We start from the raw sequence: 16,649 nt of genomic DNA, 5'->3' as shown, positions 1-16,649 counted from the left end.
AAACCTTGTCCATACTTAGTGGTGGTGCAAATAATAAAATTACAGACTAAAATGGTTAATTTTTTTTAAAAGCAACAGACTATTTTAAAAGCTTGATTTGACATTGAATCCAAGTTACAAGTTAAGAAAAGTGTTATAGCTTACCTGTGTTCGAGTAGGAAGTTTCCCTTTGGTATCAGCTGCCAATTTCCCCTTATTAGTAATACGTGCAGCTTGCTCCTTACAGAAATTGATGTGTCTGTCAGCTGCATTTTCATTAAATCTCCTCTGACAGTATGGACACTGAATGTAATCTTAAAAACATTAAAAAATCTAGTATTAAAAATCTGTTTTAAAAATGAGAATGTTTTAAAGTCTTTTAAAGACCAGCCTCTCCTCCAGGGGAAATTATGGCTTCTTGAATCTGAAAATAAACACAGATTGCTAGGTAAAAGCATATTCTCATTTGATGGGTAAGAGTATCTGAGAATTAGAAATAATCTAAGCAAAATCAGAAACATTTTAAGAGATGCTATTCTGCAGAGAAGGTACCCAAAGAGGTACAATGACATGGCAGAGAGATCAGCTGGAAGGAAGTGGAGAAGAAGCTAAACAAATTAACAATCAAAAATTTAAAAAAAATCACTAACAGTTCAGTTTGATCAAGCTATGGGAATACATTAAAACCTTTCCCACACAAGCAGCAAAAGACAACAGATCTGTCTCTTCTGGCAGCTTTGAAAGAACTGAGAAATACTAACTCTAATACTGGAAGTGATCATTAAAAAAAATCAGAATTTTTACAAATAAACAAATAAAAAGAAGAAAATTGGCCAAAATTAGGAGCTCTCTCTCAAGACATGCAAAAGAAAGTAACTGGTGGCCATGTTACTTTTGCAAGATTCATTTATTCACATTGTAAACAGTATTACATACAGGGAATATTACTGTCATTGGGGAAAAAACCAGAAAAAGCTACATAAATGCTTAAAATATTAAAAGATATATCATCTATATGCTGGAAATACACACCTTAAAATACAGTGCTCTTGGAAAATAATGTTTGGACTGCAGATTCTGACAACAGGGTATTTCAGTGTCTAGAGATATTAATGCTGTATGCTCCAAATTCGAGTATTCAAAACCATGTAAGCATCAACTTAAAAAAGCTTGACACTGGCAAAGCAGGTTAAATTAGTGTGTTTCTAGGTCACTTTAGAAATGCATTGAAGAAAATGAGATGAAATTCAGCAGTTCCTGCCTCCATGTTACAATTAGATATTATAAAATATAAAGGAAGCTTGGGATTACATGTTACTAGTCCAAATGCAGTAGGTCTGTCTTAAATACTTGTCCTTTTAAATATTTATAAAGGGTTATGAGTTAAGTTAAATGATGTAATGGCCACTAAACCATGAACTGTGACCCAAGAAGTGTGAGCTAGGGAAAGAGGAAGAACACAGAGAAGTGACAGCATGGGAATCTCATGGGGTAACAACAACATTTTTTTATTTATGTATTTTACATATGCTCTGCTACTATCAGAACACCCGAACATCAACTACACCTTAAGAGACAAAAAATCAGGAACAGAATTGTTTCTAGCTATGTAGTTAAACCAAAATTATTCCAATGAAATTGCAAAAAAGAAAAAAATAGTAAAACAGCTGTGAAATGATAGATATTATGCCATTTCTGGCTAGTGCAGTGCTCAGTTCCCATAGAAAACTTTCAAAGCCCACAAATGCATCAGACTGTAGAGGATGAATGCATACTCTCAAGAACCAGGAATTGTATCTTCATCCTTCTGTAAAATGCATAGTACCAGTCAGACACTTAGCTATCTGAAAGTACTGCTCATGCTGTCCAGAGGAAGTTTTAGGATTCAATTTAAGCTATATAAAACAAAAACTAATCAAAATAAGAGGGCAGTAGACATATGCAGTCAAGCTCAGGGTGACTTAAGGTCCTTCTTAACCTGAGGCGATCCTGCATTTCCTCAGAAAAAATGGAAGAGGAGATGGAAGAAGCAGCAACACTGGTTATTTGGCAGCTCAGAGCAGCTAAGTTGAAAATATGAATATGAGACTCTTTCCATGAACAGGAAAAAGACTGGCTGCTTGCCAGAAACAAGCGTGCCCAAGACAGAGCTGAATAGGGGAGGATGGATACAATCATGGTACAGTCACAATCTTCCCACTCTCCTATGTGAAAAGTAGAATCAGTAGCTGCTCCTGCTCTATTTGTAATAAGAATATCCACTAAAAATTTTGTGCATGGTCTCTTCATTCCCGGCTTCTTCTTCTTAAGTCTTACCCACTGCAGCAGGATGATGCCATGAGACAAAAAGCAACAACAACTAGACAGATTATAGATATACCATATAAATTATTAATGATTCTTTCCATTATCAAGCCTTGTGATTCTTATCCACACCATTTGCTACTGACTTTAAGATGGCTTTACTTTTTAAAATACGCTTTATGGCTTTTCAAGATTGTGAATAATATAGCATCCCAGAGTGAATGCTTAACTACAATCCTAATACTGGAATAACACATCTCCTGTAAAGAAACAGGGTCGGGAACACTTCACATCCTCACTTGACCACAGACAGGCAGAAGTAAACACATGCTTTTCCCTAATCTTTCTGAAAATAGCCATTCAGCTAATCCAATGGTTTAGCTCTTAGGACAAGAGGAAGAAATACATTCTTCAACCCTTATCATACCTCAGAAGTTAAATGAAAGGTGTATTTCCTTCTCATTCACATCAGACTGCTTGAACGCTCAACCCAGTCTCAGTTTGAAGGTACCCTGTCGTGCCCTCGCTAATATGAACACCACACATCTCACATACTCAGAACACAAGTACCCTCACTACAGGAGGCATTAAGGCATACACTACATACATGAAACTAAAGGTGAATTCAGCAAGAAATGGGACAGATTATATCTGAAGAACACAAAAGTACATTCCCACAATGTAAATACAAGCTCATCAAAAAGGCAGTCTGCTATTTGTGACCAGTTCTACTGTTGTGAGCCCAAACAGGGTATTGAAACAATTTGTCCAGTCTGTGGTTTACAAGACAGCAGCAAGCTGCAAGTTGGCTCCAGCTATCTTTCTACATGTTAAAAACAAAGTCATAGGCTTTGAAAGCTCCACAGGATGTGAGCCAGCCAGACCCAAAGTCACAACCCAGTATCTGCACAGGGATAATAACTCATCTTCAAGAACTTGTGAATGTTGTATTCCAACAAATTCCTTTTCAATTCAAATTTCTACACATTAACTTAAAGAAAAGTCTCTAAGGAACTTGACTGCTTTACATACCAGGGTCATATGATGGTGGAGGTGGTGGAGGGAGTTTTCCACCATCTTTAAGGTTAAGTCCTTTGGCTGCTCGTATAGTTGCTATAAATTCCTCATGTTTTCGTCTCCAGTTAGAAGGCTTTTTGGGTGGTTCTGGCTAAGAGGCAAAAAAACGAAAGCTTTGTATATTTGAAGGTTTTTCTTGAAGCTAAGTATGCACCTTATTTTAGTACATAATATCATAGTTAGATTTTCTCCAAATCTTAGTTGATCTAATTAACACAAACTATCAGCAGAAATAAGCCTTACCAAAATGCATATACAGCATGCCTAAAATGTTCATATTCAGAGTAAATTATAACATACCCGTGGCTTAAGAGGTTTTACTGTGGGAATGTCCGTTCCTTCTGCTCTCTGTCGGCTGGAATCGAATGTCTTCCTTTTCTTGGTAGAAGTTTTTTGGCAAATGGGTCCATGCTTTTTCTATAAGCAGAAGCAAAATAAAAGGAGAATACAGAACTTAGTTTTGAAAACACAAGCTATTAACACATTATTTCCCTCTTTCTTGATATAAAAATTAGCAAAAAAAGCCCCAACTCTTGATGAATATGCTCACACTGTTTTCACTCAAACATTTATGCCAGGCACAACCTTTAAAACAGAACTACAGGAATTCACAGATGTGTATACAGGGTCACAAAACCACAGTTGATAATGAAAAAGAAAAATAGAAGGCATCTATATTTGCTCCTTGCACATAAAAAATTGGTGATAGGTAGGCAGCTTTTGCATTGAGTGGCAAAACAAACCATAGGTGTCTGAAATTCATATTCACATTTAAGGACCGACTGATTTCTGCTAACAATGGAGAAGGGAGTTTTGGAGATGGCTAACAAAACACTTCATTTACGAGCTGAGACTTAAAACTGCAGAAGACAAGGATTGATTCTGTAACCCTAGAAAAGATGCTTTTAGAGGCATGTATTGCAGAAAATGATGGGATCTTAAAATTAAACCCCTTCTAAGGAGCTTCAAACCTGAGACAACTGGAATCAGTAATTACTTGGGAAGGAAGGGATAAACAAAACCAAAACCCCTACCAAAACAAAGCACCTAGAATCTATTTTATTTAGCTATAATGAGCACTGCTTAACTTTCATGTGGACTTACCAAATCTAAAAGCCAACAGTGCTCACACCACTTACCAGAGCTGCTGGAAAGAAAGTTCTTCCACAAATCTTACATGGCAACAAATCACCAGTTTGCACTGCAACTTCACCTTAAAAAAACCAACATATTTCTTTAAGAAAATGTGATTAATGACAAAACTTTATTTCAAAAATGCTAACCTCATATACACTTAGCCATAATAATAGTTGTTATTGTAAAAGTATACATCCTTTGACTTGTGCAGAGACTATGCAGATGAGAAAGGCAAAATACATACTGAAGTCCTTGGGTACTTTTGGAAGCTGTCAGGCCCAGGAACACATCACCAGCAATTCTGTTTATTTATAATACATAACTCCACTCCCTTAAAAAAATGCATATCATTATGCAAATTAAAATTCCCCTGTAAGGACCAATGACAGCTCGAACACACACCAAGAATAAAGCTATTTAGTGGGTATTCTTGTGTCTTTGGAAGAGATCAAATTTAGTGTCAACTACAGAAAAGACTGATTCCATCATTTATTTTGCCCTACTAAGTTAATCTACTCCACTTTCTCTTATAAAGAAAACAGTCTTGAATGCTATTTTTACTATGTATTTTATTCAGATTATTACTGATGTTTACAGAAGTATTTCTGATGTTGCTATTCAAGCATTGGTAACAAAAATGTAAATAGCATATTTGACATACAACAGATCCACAGAACCAGACAAAAGACCAAAAAGTCAAAGTATCAAGGCCTATGCAAGCAACTATATTTATATAGCATGCATTATGCAAATGAGTCATGGCAGAGATGAAAAACTCCAGGGTTTCCCATTTACTATACCCAGTACTATGCCACAGGAATACAGGGATATTTTTGTATCATGTATATATCAAGAAAGAGGCAGTAAATTTGGATTATGTTTGAGACTTACTAGTAGCTTTCTCTGTACTCAATCTGGCTATTGCAGACAATACAACTGCCTCTATTTACACCACATTAAAATACAACCACTTCAAATTGACTTGTATTTTATGCAAAGCAGCATCTTAAACTAAGAAAGTTATCAACATAGGAATGCTCAATTACTTGATTGGTTTTTGTCCCCAGTTTCCCAGTGGATAATTGTTTTCCATCTAAACATACATACTTCCTAACTAAGTGTATGATCAGTTTTAAAGAAATGAATAATTTAATTAAATACATCACAGTAAACAAACATAGATTCAGGCTGCCACGGTTCCCACTGAAAACCTTTTTTGCCCAAATGCAAAGATTAAAACTGAGGCCTCTATTACCAATAAGCAATTATTGTCTATTTCTGATTTTTTCAATTACTTAAAGCAAATTCACTCCCAGTATGTAACTGCATAGAATATATTAGTTGTATGAACATACTATGAAGCAGAATGCATTTTAAGAATCATGAATCACATGAAAAGTGCAGTTTCAACATTTAGCTCATATGTTTAATTAATTTATATATCTCTTGCATGTAGATATGAATAAGCCTGTCCTTACCACAGCACAGCAGGACTGCACTGACAGCAACGAAGTTTTACAAATGAAAATCATAATCAAGCTTCCTTTTGTATCTAAAATATCTAAATATCTGTGCATTTAGATGTACACAAGTAGGAGTAGGAAAAATGCAAAATATGCAGATGAATCTTAGTTTTCTTCTATTCTTACATTTGAATTATACTTGAATGCTATGAAGATTGACTAGGAACTTGTTTTTTAACTGTATTTTTTCAAACTCTTTTTTAAAAAAGTTATGTCTGGAATTTTTTCCATAGGTCTGTTTTCTTAAATCCACAAGCCTGAGCACATGAACACGAGTACAAAGCTTAGATGGCTGGGAACCTAACTTCACCACTGATCTGAAGGGTAAGCAGCGATGGCTGTAACCTTTTCTCAATTACTCCACGCAAAAATACAAGATATGCAGATTTGTTTTTCATGTTATGTATCACAGTCATGTATTTCATGACTTCAGAGTCCCTAGCACTCTTAATAATGATAACCTACATCACTGCAAACTCACTTCTGCTAAAGCGTTCAACTTCTTTTTATCTTTTTTATGATGACATCATTCTGATACAACCCTCAGCTCTGCAGAAACAAGTGAGAGAGGCATTTCCCAAAAATGTGAAGTAACACTGTTCGTGTCTTCTATAAATTAGCTGAAATAAATCGGATTTAGTGATCTTGACATAAGGTATAGAGTATATGATTAAGAATTTGGCTGAGAAGAGAATTCTTTCAAATACCTGCCTTAGTAAAAGAAGCTACATGTCCTAAAGTTTTCTTCTGCGTTCACTGAACTCTAGAATTTGAGCTGGTGTTTAAATTCCTCATTAAAAGAAACAGACTTGATAGCTGCTCACCTGACTGAGCAGTATTTACATACGACATACCAAAGCACAAGGAATGCCAATTACCACTCAGTGCAGTTAAGAGTTACAGAGCTGGATTTCCGTACAGCATTCCCACCCTCCCCTGTTGCTGGCAGGTAACCACATCTGCCTGGAGCTATTTCTACTGCCAACACCTCCTGAGTAACACAAACCGCTGGCCCAAAGCACATAAGGAAGTTATTTTTAAAAAATGAAAGTTCCTGAAATTTTGTTGAAAATGGGAAGCCAAGTGTCCTTCATGTTTGCACACTTACCCCTTCAGCTTCTTAATTCCTCTGCGATTTTCCTCACTTTTAAAGTACAAAACCCCCCAAAACCAAACAAACCAAAACCACAAAACCTTAACATTTCTTTCTAGGAGTCCATAAGTCTTCCCTTACAGAAGCGTTAGCAAAGTTATCCACATGAAATCTGATAACTTAAAAGTAAGACATGGCAATAAAATTGTGAAAGTTGCAACTGAGTTAGTTTTGGCTTTGTTTGTTTTTTAAAAAGACGCTCATGCGTGGTATCTATTGCAACTTTTTTCCTGAAAAAAGTTAACTGAAATGGTTTTTAATTTGGGATGGACTGTGGGGAGGAGGCTAAAAAAAAAAAAAAAAAAAGGAACACTCAAACCAGGAAACAGAAGGAGTTTGTCTGAGAACAGAAACTGGCAGTAAGAAAGTGTCATGGCAATTTTCTTCAATCTGCAAATTTAGCAACATTGCAGGACTTTAAAAAATCATTTTCGTGATACAGCCACAGAAAACCCAAGATCTAGCAGCTACACTTCTTTTCCTTTTTACCAACTTTAATACCGCTAATCACCAGCAGTTTAGATACTTGCATGAAACATGAATGAATATAGTTAACTTGGAAAAAGACTGAAATAATTATTACTGCTTATCTAATCAAAACACATCTGGAGAATAGATAAATATGATCAAAATTGTTATGTGAATACCACAGAAGTGGTATGTCAGTGGAAGTGATGCCAGAACTATGATAGAGAGCTTTACATCCTATTCCACTGCCTCCCTGAGACCAAGTCTCAGATAAAACCACAGTGTACAACCTCGTATGATGCTGGGTGTCTGACTTCACCAGACTGGAAGCTCTTTAGCAGGACTCCAATAATCTTACTGTTCATGTTGGTAAACTGCCCTGTCAGGGCTCCTCCTCCTCCAGCTACTTCCAAATCATTGGGTTTGTTCCTTCTGAGTATGGTTACAGTCTAGTTGCCTACACTTTCTGATCTTGAAGTTGCGAGTTTAGCTGTAAAATCTGGGTGGACCACTAAGTCTGACAAAACAGCTGTGCAGTCTCCAGATGTATCACGGTGCTTTCAATATTATAGACGAGATTAGACTTCCTTGAAACCTAGATTTCAAGGGAACAACTTATTTCTTTCTCTCCTCTCATATTCACAGACCACAATTGATTTACAGCAGAAAGGGCAAACTGCCAGTTCTCAGTACAATTTGTGGGCTCATCAATACATAAAAGTTTGATCTGACACAGTCACAGCCATAGCACTTGTTCTTGCTGTCATGTTTACAGATAAAGCAATTGTGTAAATAGACTTCACACCCAGAGGGAACAGAAGTCTTCAGTATTGCTGAATAACTGAAGTTTTGTTACACTTTTCTCTTTTGGAGAGCTCTGTATACCCAAGTAGTGGGTGCATTTAGATACAAATTGCAGAAACAAGAGTGCATTTTGTAACAGTATTTCAAAATGTTGTAAAATCTGACTGCCCTTCAATACTTTTTATCTACAGCCGTGACAGTACTAAACTATTTAGGCCAGACAACAGACACAATCAGAATCATCAAGCCTGTCTCAATTCAAACATGCAGAAACACCCTGGTACAATTCCCTGCCTTAGGACCAGGTACCTATTTGGAGCCAGCAAGCAATCTGTAAGTGTTGGAAGTTATCACTTGAAGAGCACTTTCCAAATGCTTCTGCAAAAGTGTATTTATTGCTTTTAGCATAACTCCATTCTCATTTCCAAAAGCAAGCTATTTGTCACTTAAGAGTTCCACGTATTTATGGTACAATAAAAAATGCTGCTCATTTCCCACATTAGTTAGAATCTGTATCATCAAGCCACAGCATCTGGTTCTTTGAGGACTGCCCAGTCTCTAACATATGTCCAATAATCAAAAATGACTGGGTTATATTTTTTAATCAACACACTAACTAACCACAGCCTAACCAACGGCAAATACTACAAGCAAGAGCCACCTAAAAATTATACCAATTCAGTGACACAGGTAGGGAACACTTCACAGAATCACAGAATGGTATGGTTTGGAAGGGAACCTTAAAGATCCATCCAGTTCCAACTCCACCCCTGTGGGTAGGAACACCTTCAACTAGACCAGGCTGCACACACCCTTGAACATTTCTTTAAATTAGAGCACTAATTTTTTTATTTTAGGGCATTCATTTTTAAAAAAACAGTTTTGAAGATAATTAAATCACATAATGAAAATATTGCTTTACGAATGTACCAAAGCAGGAAAAAATATTCCAATAGTGAGTAAAGTTTCGCAAATTTGCATTATTTTGTCAAAAGAAATTTTGAAAAAAAACTGCAAGTAAGGCAAGTACACTGACTGTGATTCTTAACGACAGGCAGTACTTGCCATGCTTCAGTCAAGTCTGCTTGATAAATGACGATGTGCATGTTTCACCCCACCAAGCACATCCCTTCTCACCTGTGCTATTCTGCAGTTCGCAGGAAAGAGGAAAAGGAAGAGGAAATCAGAGTAAGCTCTGCTTCTTTGTATTCAACCATTCACATTGAAATTTTTAAGCAGCTAAGTTATCACAATTGTCTAATGAATAGCAGATCAATCTACTTTTATCTATCTACTCCCAATTTTATAGGAAAGCCCCATGAATTCTCCTGTACTCCTGTATTGACAGTCTTGTATAAACCTGTCACTTCTGCTTCCAAAAGATAACACAAAGCATTGTAACATCCATTCCTTCAAGCTGAAAAGACTTTCATAGTACCTCTGCACATTTTTGTATCGCCTTTTCAGACTGACAATGAAATATTTGTCAAAACCCCTGTTATTGCACTGAACATGAATGAGTCTGATGATGGCAAATTTTGTTGCATTCCTTGAAAATAACACATCAAGGCAAGACCCATTGCCTCAAACTGACAGCCTGGAGGAGGATTCTGTACAGGTTTTTTAGGTGACTGAGAAATGAATTCCAGGCAGTCAAGAATGATTGTAACAGCAGCACACACAACTCACATCATGGTGCACTCCCCTTTACTACAACTGTCTGTCTTTCTTTGCTTCCTTCCTCATACAAAGCGAATCTGGAAATGGGTCAGACGCATTACACATTCTTAAAAATAACCAGCTCTCTCTATGGCCGTATCTTACAGCACTCTTGAAAGCAGATCCCTAAAGTCACAACCTGCTCTCCTGAACCCGGGGCTGAGCTCCTGCTATTTACTAAGCTCCATCCTCTCAGGATCCTGAATTCAACCACCCTGCAGCCACTGGAGGAAAGGCTGCCCCTGACCTTTACATCTCCCATGTCTGTACATATGAAGTACTGCCCCCCCTTGTCAGCTCCTTGATCACCTGGCTCAGAAGCCTCCCAGCTGCTTGCACCTTGCTGATCTGTCCCTCCAGCAGATTAAAGTTTCTTCAGAGGTTGAAGTCTCTCATGATGACCAAGGCCTGTGAATACACAGAACCTTCCAATTATGAGGGAGACCTCATATTTTTCCTCATGAAGTGGCTTTTAGCAGACAGCTACAACAGCTTTTCCCACACTGGTCTGCCTGATTCATACTCCCCCAGGTGGTTCTACAGCAAAGCTCCATTGCAGTCTCACTGCTCTCCCACATGAAGGGCGACTTCCCCCCTTGCTGTCCAGCTGGTTCTTCCTGAAGAGCCTGTACTCATCCACCACAGCACTGCAGTCCTGTGAGCTGTCCTACCACCCACACATCATCCCAACTAGATCCTAGCCCTGCAACTGAGTGCAGACCTCCAATTCCTCCCATTTGTTCCCATACCGAGTGTTAATGTACAGGCATTCTAGAGAGTCACTCAGCCATGATGGTCATCCAGAAAAATCTAGGAAACCATCCCCTTCAAAGCCTCTGGAAATGCAACTAAACCAAGGGTGAACAAGCAGCACTATTTGATCCATCTGAATTACAGACACATCATCTGGCCTTCTACTAACAAGCTGTAAGATCAACTAGAAGCACTAGAAAGTGTGTGACCTGCAAAACCCATGTAAATGTTACACGTTTCTGCTTTGGCATCACTAGCACACTGTTCTCCTGTATTGGGCTACAGACCCTGTGATGGCTGTGAGGGCAGTCAGGCAGAGACTTGCCTTCTCACACCAGCCTTAAACCAAGACTGTTTTGCAATAGTGATCCCCAAAGCAAATCTGGGCTTATGCACTCTACAACACAAGTGTAATTGGGCAGAATCTTAATTGGCAAAAAAGAATGTGTTAAAAAAAACTGATAATAAGCTTAATTTATAATATATTGATTTCTAGTTTGCCCCTCCCTCAGTATTTCTTTAGAAAGTAAGCCTGCTCCTCAGATGCTCCAGTCAAGTGCTTACCATACTCCTGAAACCGGGTTTCACTGAAATGTGATACCTGCTTTTGGTAACAACCACACCATGCTGTGTGCAGGTAAAGTATGTTCATCTTTCCACTATATTCAACCAATTGAAGCCAATTAGTAGATCACTCTAGCTTCTGCAATTTAACTTAAAAATGCAAGAAATAATAATTTAAAAAATATAGAAAAGGGCATAAAATCTATTAGTTCTAAGATACCGAAGAAACTAATCTGAAACATTCAAATTCCTGTCTACTTCCTCTCCTTTAAAGGTGAAACATATTCTGGTAGTGCACTTCCCCACATCATATCAGCCTAAACTGAGCTTTTGGGATTTTTCCTTAAGTAAAATAAACATTAATTAAAAAATTAAAACACAATGGCTTTAAAAAGAGGAAATACATACACCAGTTATAGAGTGTTAAATGCCAAATTCAGATCACTGAACAGAGGTGCAAGTATGCCCAGTGAAGTATCAGTTCATTGCAAAGACACATTTATCATTGTGTTTTAATGGTTACCAGAGACAAATAACTTATTAAAAACATTAATATTAGTTTTGCGTTTCAATCTTTAATAGTTTCCAAGTTGCTGATTTAAGAACAGTGTCCAATAAAATGGACAAAAGATACACCTCTTAAAAAAAATAAAAGCTGAAGTCTGAAGTCAAATAGAGCTAAAGAAAATGGCTGCCAAAGTAAGGAAGCTGTTGCCTGGATCTAGTGAGGCAATACAAAGATCAACTCTAAAAGGAAAAGAACACTCACATCAATATTATTTTTGTTTTAAAACCCAGTACTTTTCTACACTATTAGGAAAAAAAAATAAGATTGGGCATTCAGAAATTCTGTCAAAGCAAGAATAAACACTTGCTCTCAAGAGTCACATTACTAACATAAAACCTCAAAGGAGAGATCTTGCACTGTTAGGGGTGGAGCATCTGAGACATTCCCCATGGCAGGGAAGGGCCCAGGGACAAATGCTGCCCCAGAGCAGAGCCCAGCTCTCAGCAGAAGATCCTGTACAGAGACCTCAAGGACACACCCAGAGTGCCCAGAGCGCAGTCCCTACACGGATCCGCAAGGCAAAGCTCTGGGTTTGACACTGCAGGCTCTTTCCTGAGCCAGCAGCCTCCCGTCCCCTTCCCACCACAACCAGCCTTCCCTGGCTGCTCCAGCGTGGGGCTGGGCAAGCACTGCCATTACCCACCACAGAGAGCTGCACTTTTGCCCTCAGACACAGCTGCCCCTCTGCCCCTTATTCCTTGGGCTGGGATGAGCTGTGAACAAGTGTGGGAAGTGGCATTTAGTTGGCTCAAGCAGCTGTGGTGGGGAGGCATCCTCCCAGAAAAAACAACAGACTGGAGAGAAGCCTCTGGCTTAAATGAAGTCAGGAATTCAGTGCTTGGCTCCATCTCGCTCAAGCAAAACAGAGAGCAACAAACACGCCAGTGTGACAGCTTTTTTCTTGACATCCAGCAGTGAAAGCAACAGGAACATGTTAATCCATCAAAAATGGTCCTGAGATTCAGCACATGGTGAACTACTCATGAATGGATTTTTAAGCTCACCTTAGAGATCACTACATCGTCAGACAGAGCCAGTCAATTGCTCTATTTTCATCAGTAAATTAAATGAAAATTTAAAACCAGCCAAACAGCACACAAACTGCAAAGTAACAAATGCTGAGCTACAGCCTTTAGACTTAGTATTAGATTTGTAACCTCTAATGACAAGTGTGCACTCATTACTTTTACAAAACTTGAAAGGTACAAACTTGACTCAATCTAGTAATATAACAATACTGAAAAAAAATACTCTAATAGAGCAACAGCCTTAAAGGAGCAATGAAAGTAAATTTTAGAAGAAACTTTTAGGTGACATAGAAACCTACTTTGCCATTTCACAGAACATTTAAACTTGCACATAGTGAGAAAATGCAACTGTGACACTGAAAATATTATTTAGCTTTTTAAATGTCGTTGACGCAGTTCGACATGCCAACTATTGCACATTCATCTCTCCACTTCTTGAAAAGGATCATTATAAACTGGGTAGAGTTCTTTCTTATTAATAGCATGCTTATATAAACCAAAGTAAAACAGATCTTTCGTCTATAATGCTGATTTTCAGCAAAGCAAAAGCACCAGCTTCTGAGGCTGGAAAGTCCAGGATGAGCATCTTAATCCTGAGGGGGTGTTCCACTGTCACAGACACACCAGGAGACTGCTGTCAGCAGATAAAGTCCTGCCCTTCCCCATGACCATGACCCTCACACACAGCAGCCAGTCAGCTCTGGGAAATGATTTTACTAAGTGCTCATTTAACAAGGCAGCAGGCTGAGGCACATTTCAGAGGCTGCCCATACTTCTATGTCAGATGGGGATGACTGTGCAATTGCACGTCCAAACATAAGTTTAATCAAAGATGGCAACCAGCAACGCTCCTCTGAGTTGCCAATGGAGCAATGACTGAATAAAAGCATAATACCCAATGAAATAATCCACTATTATTATTATTATTATTGGCTTTGCCTACGTTTTTTCTATGCTAAGGTGACCTTTTTACAAAAACTTAATCTGAGCCTAAGCTAATATGCATGAACAGAGATAGCCTAAACTGAAAAACTGTAAATAAAAGCAAACCCACTTGCTTCAAATGTTTTAAAGCAGAAATGCAAATACTATTTTTGTGGTGATTTTAAAAAAATAGAAACAAGGCACAAAAGGACCCATAAAAATGCAGAAAATTGTTCTTCAATTTCAAAAACTTCTGTATTCAAGGACACTGGATAACAGTGTAAGATATGAGTGTTCACAAGGCAAGGACAACTGGAGTTTTAGACATGACCTATTCCCTGTGCTATTCTGAAATTAATCTCAAGTGCTCAGAAGAATCATTTCACATGATGGAAAAAATGCTTTGGAAAGTACTTTTAAGAAAAGGTTCAGTAAAACATGAGATTTTACCTATGATTTAGCAGTTCCCTCCACTACCAGTACCTTCTGAAATGCAAACAAGATATAAGCCATTTCCAACAAAGTCAGAAACTGGACAAATTTTATGAAAAAAAAAAAAATCACAAGTTTTTTCAGGATTCTGCTGTTATCTGTAGATGCATTTTTCTCCTACCCCCTGTAACTAAGGTGCTAGAGCTTACACAACACAGCAAGTATAGCTGGCCTTGGTAAATTAGCACACAGCCAAATCAATTGATAGATTCACTGCAGATGATGTAAAGGCTCAAATGCACAGTTTACTCAAAATGAAAGCAAGCTCTGCCCTTTTGGAGAGGTAACATACAATTGTCTGGAGAGCTGGAATGCCTGATAAGGCATTATTTGATAAACACTAGACACCACCTTTCAAATTTCAAAGGCATTAACAGTCAGCAAAGAATGCCGAGTGAATCAAAGAAATCTCTTGGGATTTTAATGCCAAGTTATGTCCAAATTTAGAGTTGTGATGAAGTCACTGGGCTCAAGAACAGGGTCTGATTACCGTAAAATCTACTAATGACAGAACACAGGTATTCTGTGAAAATTACTTCAGTTTTCCTGAACTGTTCTAGAAGGGATAAAGAAAAAAGGCTAGTTTGTGCTTACTCCTATTTAAGCACTCAGTTACCTGGCGAGAAGTGGACATGGAAGACTTAATGACTGTGCTGCACAGCTTCTCAGAACAGGTCTGTATTTTTTAAGTAGTATGGCTAACGCAGCTCGCCAAACGCAGCAATGACAGGCCTACAAAAATGCTGATTGCAAGCTGTAACTTCATGAATTCCAAGCTGATACCTATATTATGATGGATGACACCATCGATAAAAATGAGCTTATCATTTCGGAGAGCAAGAACGCTTTCATTAATTCAACCAGCACAGGACAGAGTTGAAAATACCCTCTCAGCAAATTCATACCTTCACCGCACTGAACATTTCCCTAGCATGATAAGCGGATCTTAACACCCACTTTAGCCATCTGTTAGCAAGAAAAAAAAAAAAAAAAAAAAAAAAAAGGCTCGGTCGGGGCCCCGGGGAGCGGGCTGGGAGCGCGGCCGCCGCAGGGAGGGGCCGGGGCAGGAGCCGAGCGGCGCCCCAGACAAAGCGCGGGGAGCCGCTCCTGCCGCCTCCCGGCCCTGTCCGCCGCCTCCTGGCCCTGTCCGCCGCCCTGTGCCGCGGCCCCGGCCCGCCCCAGCCCCGCCGTCCCCCGGCGCTCCCGGCCGCGGGGGCTCCGCCGACGGGAAAGGCGGTGCCCGGTCGCCGCTCCCACCGCCGCCACCGCCCGAGCGCGCCCCGGCCGCCACACAAAGGACGCCCCTCGCCCCGGCCCCGGCCCCGCCGCCGCTCACCTTCCAGCCCCTCCATGGCTCGCCCGGACCGCGGGCTGGGGCTGGGCTCGGCTCCCGAGCGCCGCTGCTGTGGCAACGCCGCCACCGCCCGGCCCGCCAACAACCGCCGCTCCCATTGGCCGGCGGCGGGCGGCCACAGCCCCGGGCGGGCAGGAGGCAGGGAGGGCGGGCAGGAGGGAGGGCGGCCCCTGGGCCCGGCGCGCCACCGCCCCGCCCGCTCTGCCCCGCCCCGGCCGCACCGAGCCCCGGCGTCCACACCGAGCCCCAGCAGCCGCACCCAGCCCCACCAGCCGCACTCTGCCCCGCCCTGTCCGCTCTGCCCCCCCAGCCGCCCCTCGCAGGGGTCCGCAAGCCGCGCTCCGCCCCGCTGGGACCGGGCGATGTCACCCGCCCTCAGGCCGCGCCCCAGGCTGGGTCTTCCCCAGGGAGCAGGGCACCGCGTCTGAACATCTTCCTGCAAAAAACAGCCGTGTTCTGACTCTGGTGAGATCTGATGGGTCCTGAAACCCGTACGCTGAGGTTGTGCTTGGTCCCAATCGCCTTCCAAGAGCAGCGCTTGTAGGTGAAGCACAGGATGGTAGGGCTGGAAGGACCTCGGGGGATGATCCAGCCCAAACCCCTGCCAAGGCAGGATCACCTGGAGCAGGTGGTACAGGAACGAGTCCGGGTGGTTTAGAATATCTCCAGAGAGGGAGACTCCACGACCCTCCCTGAACATGAAGACCAAAGCGAAGCACATCAGGAGAAATGACGGCGCAGTCGATAAAACATCCGTCTCTGGATGGATAAAACATCCGTCTCTGGATGGATAAGAGCAGCA

General features: G+C 40.4%; 1 protein-coding gene across 1 annotated transcript in view; it reads right to left on the bottom strand.

Moving 5' to 3' along the window:
• The window catches only part of ZC2HC1A (zinc finger C2HC-type containing 1A), a 34,649-nt gene extending 18,572 nt beyond the window's left edge, over window positions 1–16,077 (bottom strand). Inside the window, exons 1-5 of the mRNA XM_083867174.1 lie at window positions 15,830–16,077; window positions 4,500–4,573; window positions 3,661–3,777; window positions 3,316–3,451; window positions 145–293 (exon numbers count right to left, since the gene is read on the bottom strand). Coding sequence (XP_083723300.1) covers window positions 145–293; window positions 3,316–3,451; window positions 3,661–3,777; window positions 4,500–4,573; window positions 15,830–15,845 — 492 coding nt within the window. The 5' untranslated portion in view covers window positions 15,846–16,077. The remainder of the gene's footprint in view (window positions 1–144; window positions 294–3,315; window positions 3,452–3,660; window positions 3,778–4,499; window positions 4,574–15,829) is intronic.
• Between the last annotated feature and the right edge of the window lie 572 nt (window positions 16,078–16,649).

This window comes from Zosterops lateralis (assembly GCF_965231275.1).
Source record: "Zosterops lateralis genome assembly, chromosome: 1".
NCBI lineage: Eukaryota > Metazoa > Chordata > Aves > Passeriformes > Zosteropidae > Zosterops > Zosterops lateralis.
This window is presented reverse-complemented; position numbering and strand designations above follow the sequence as displayed.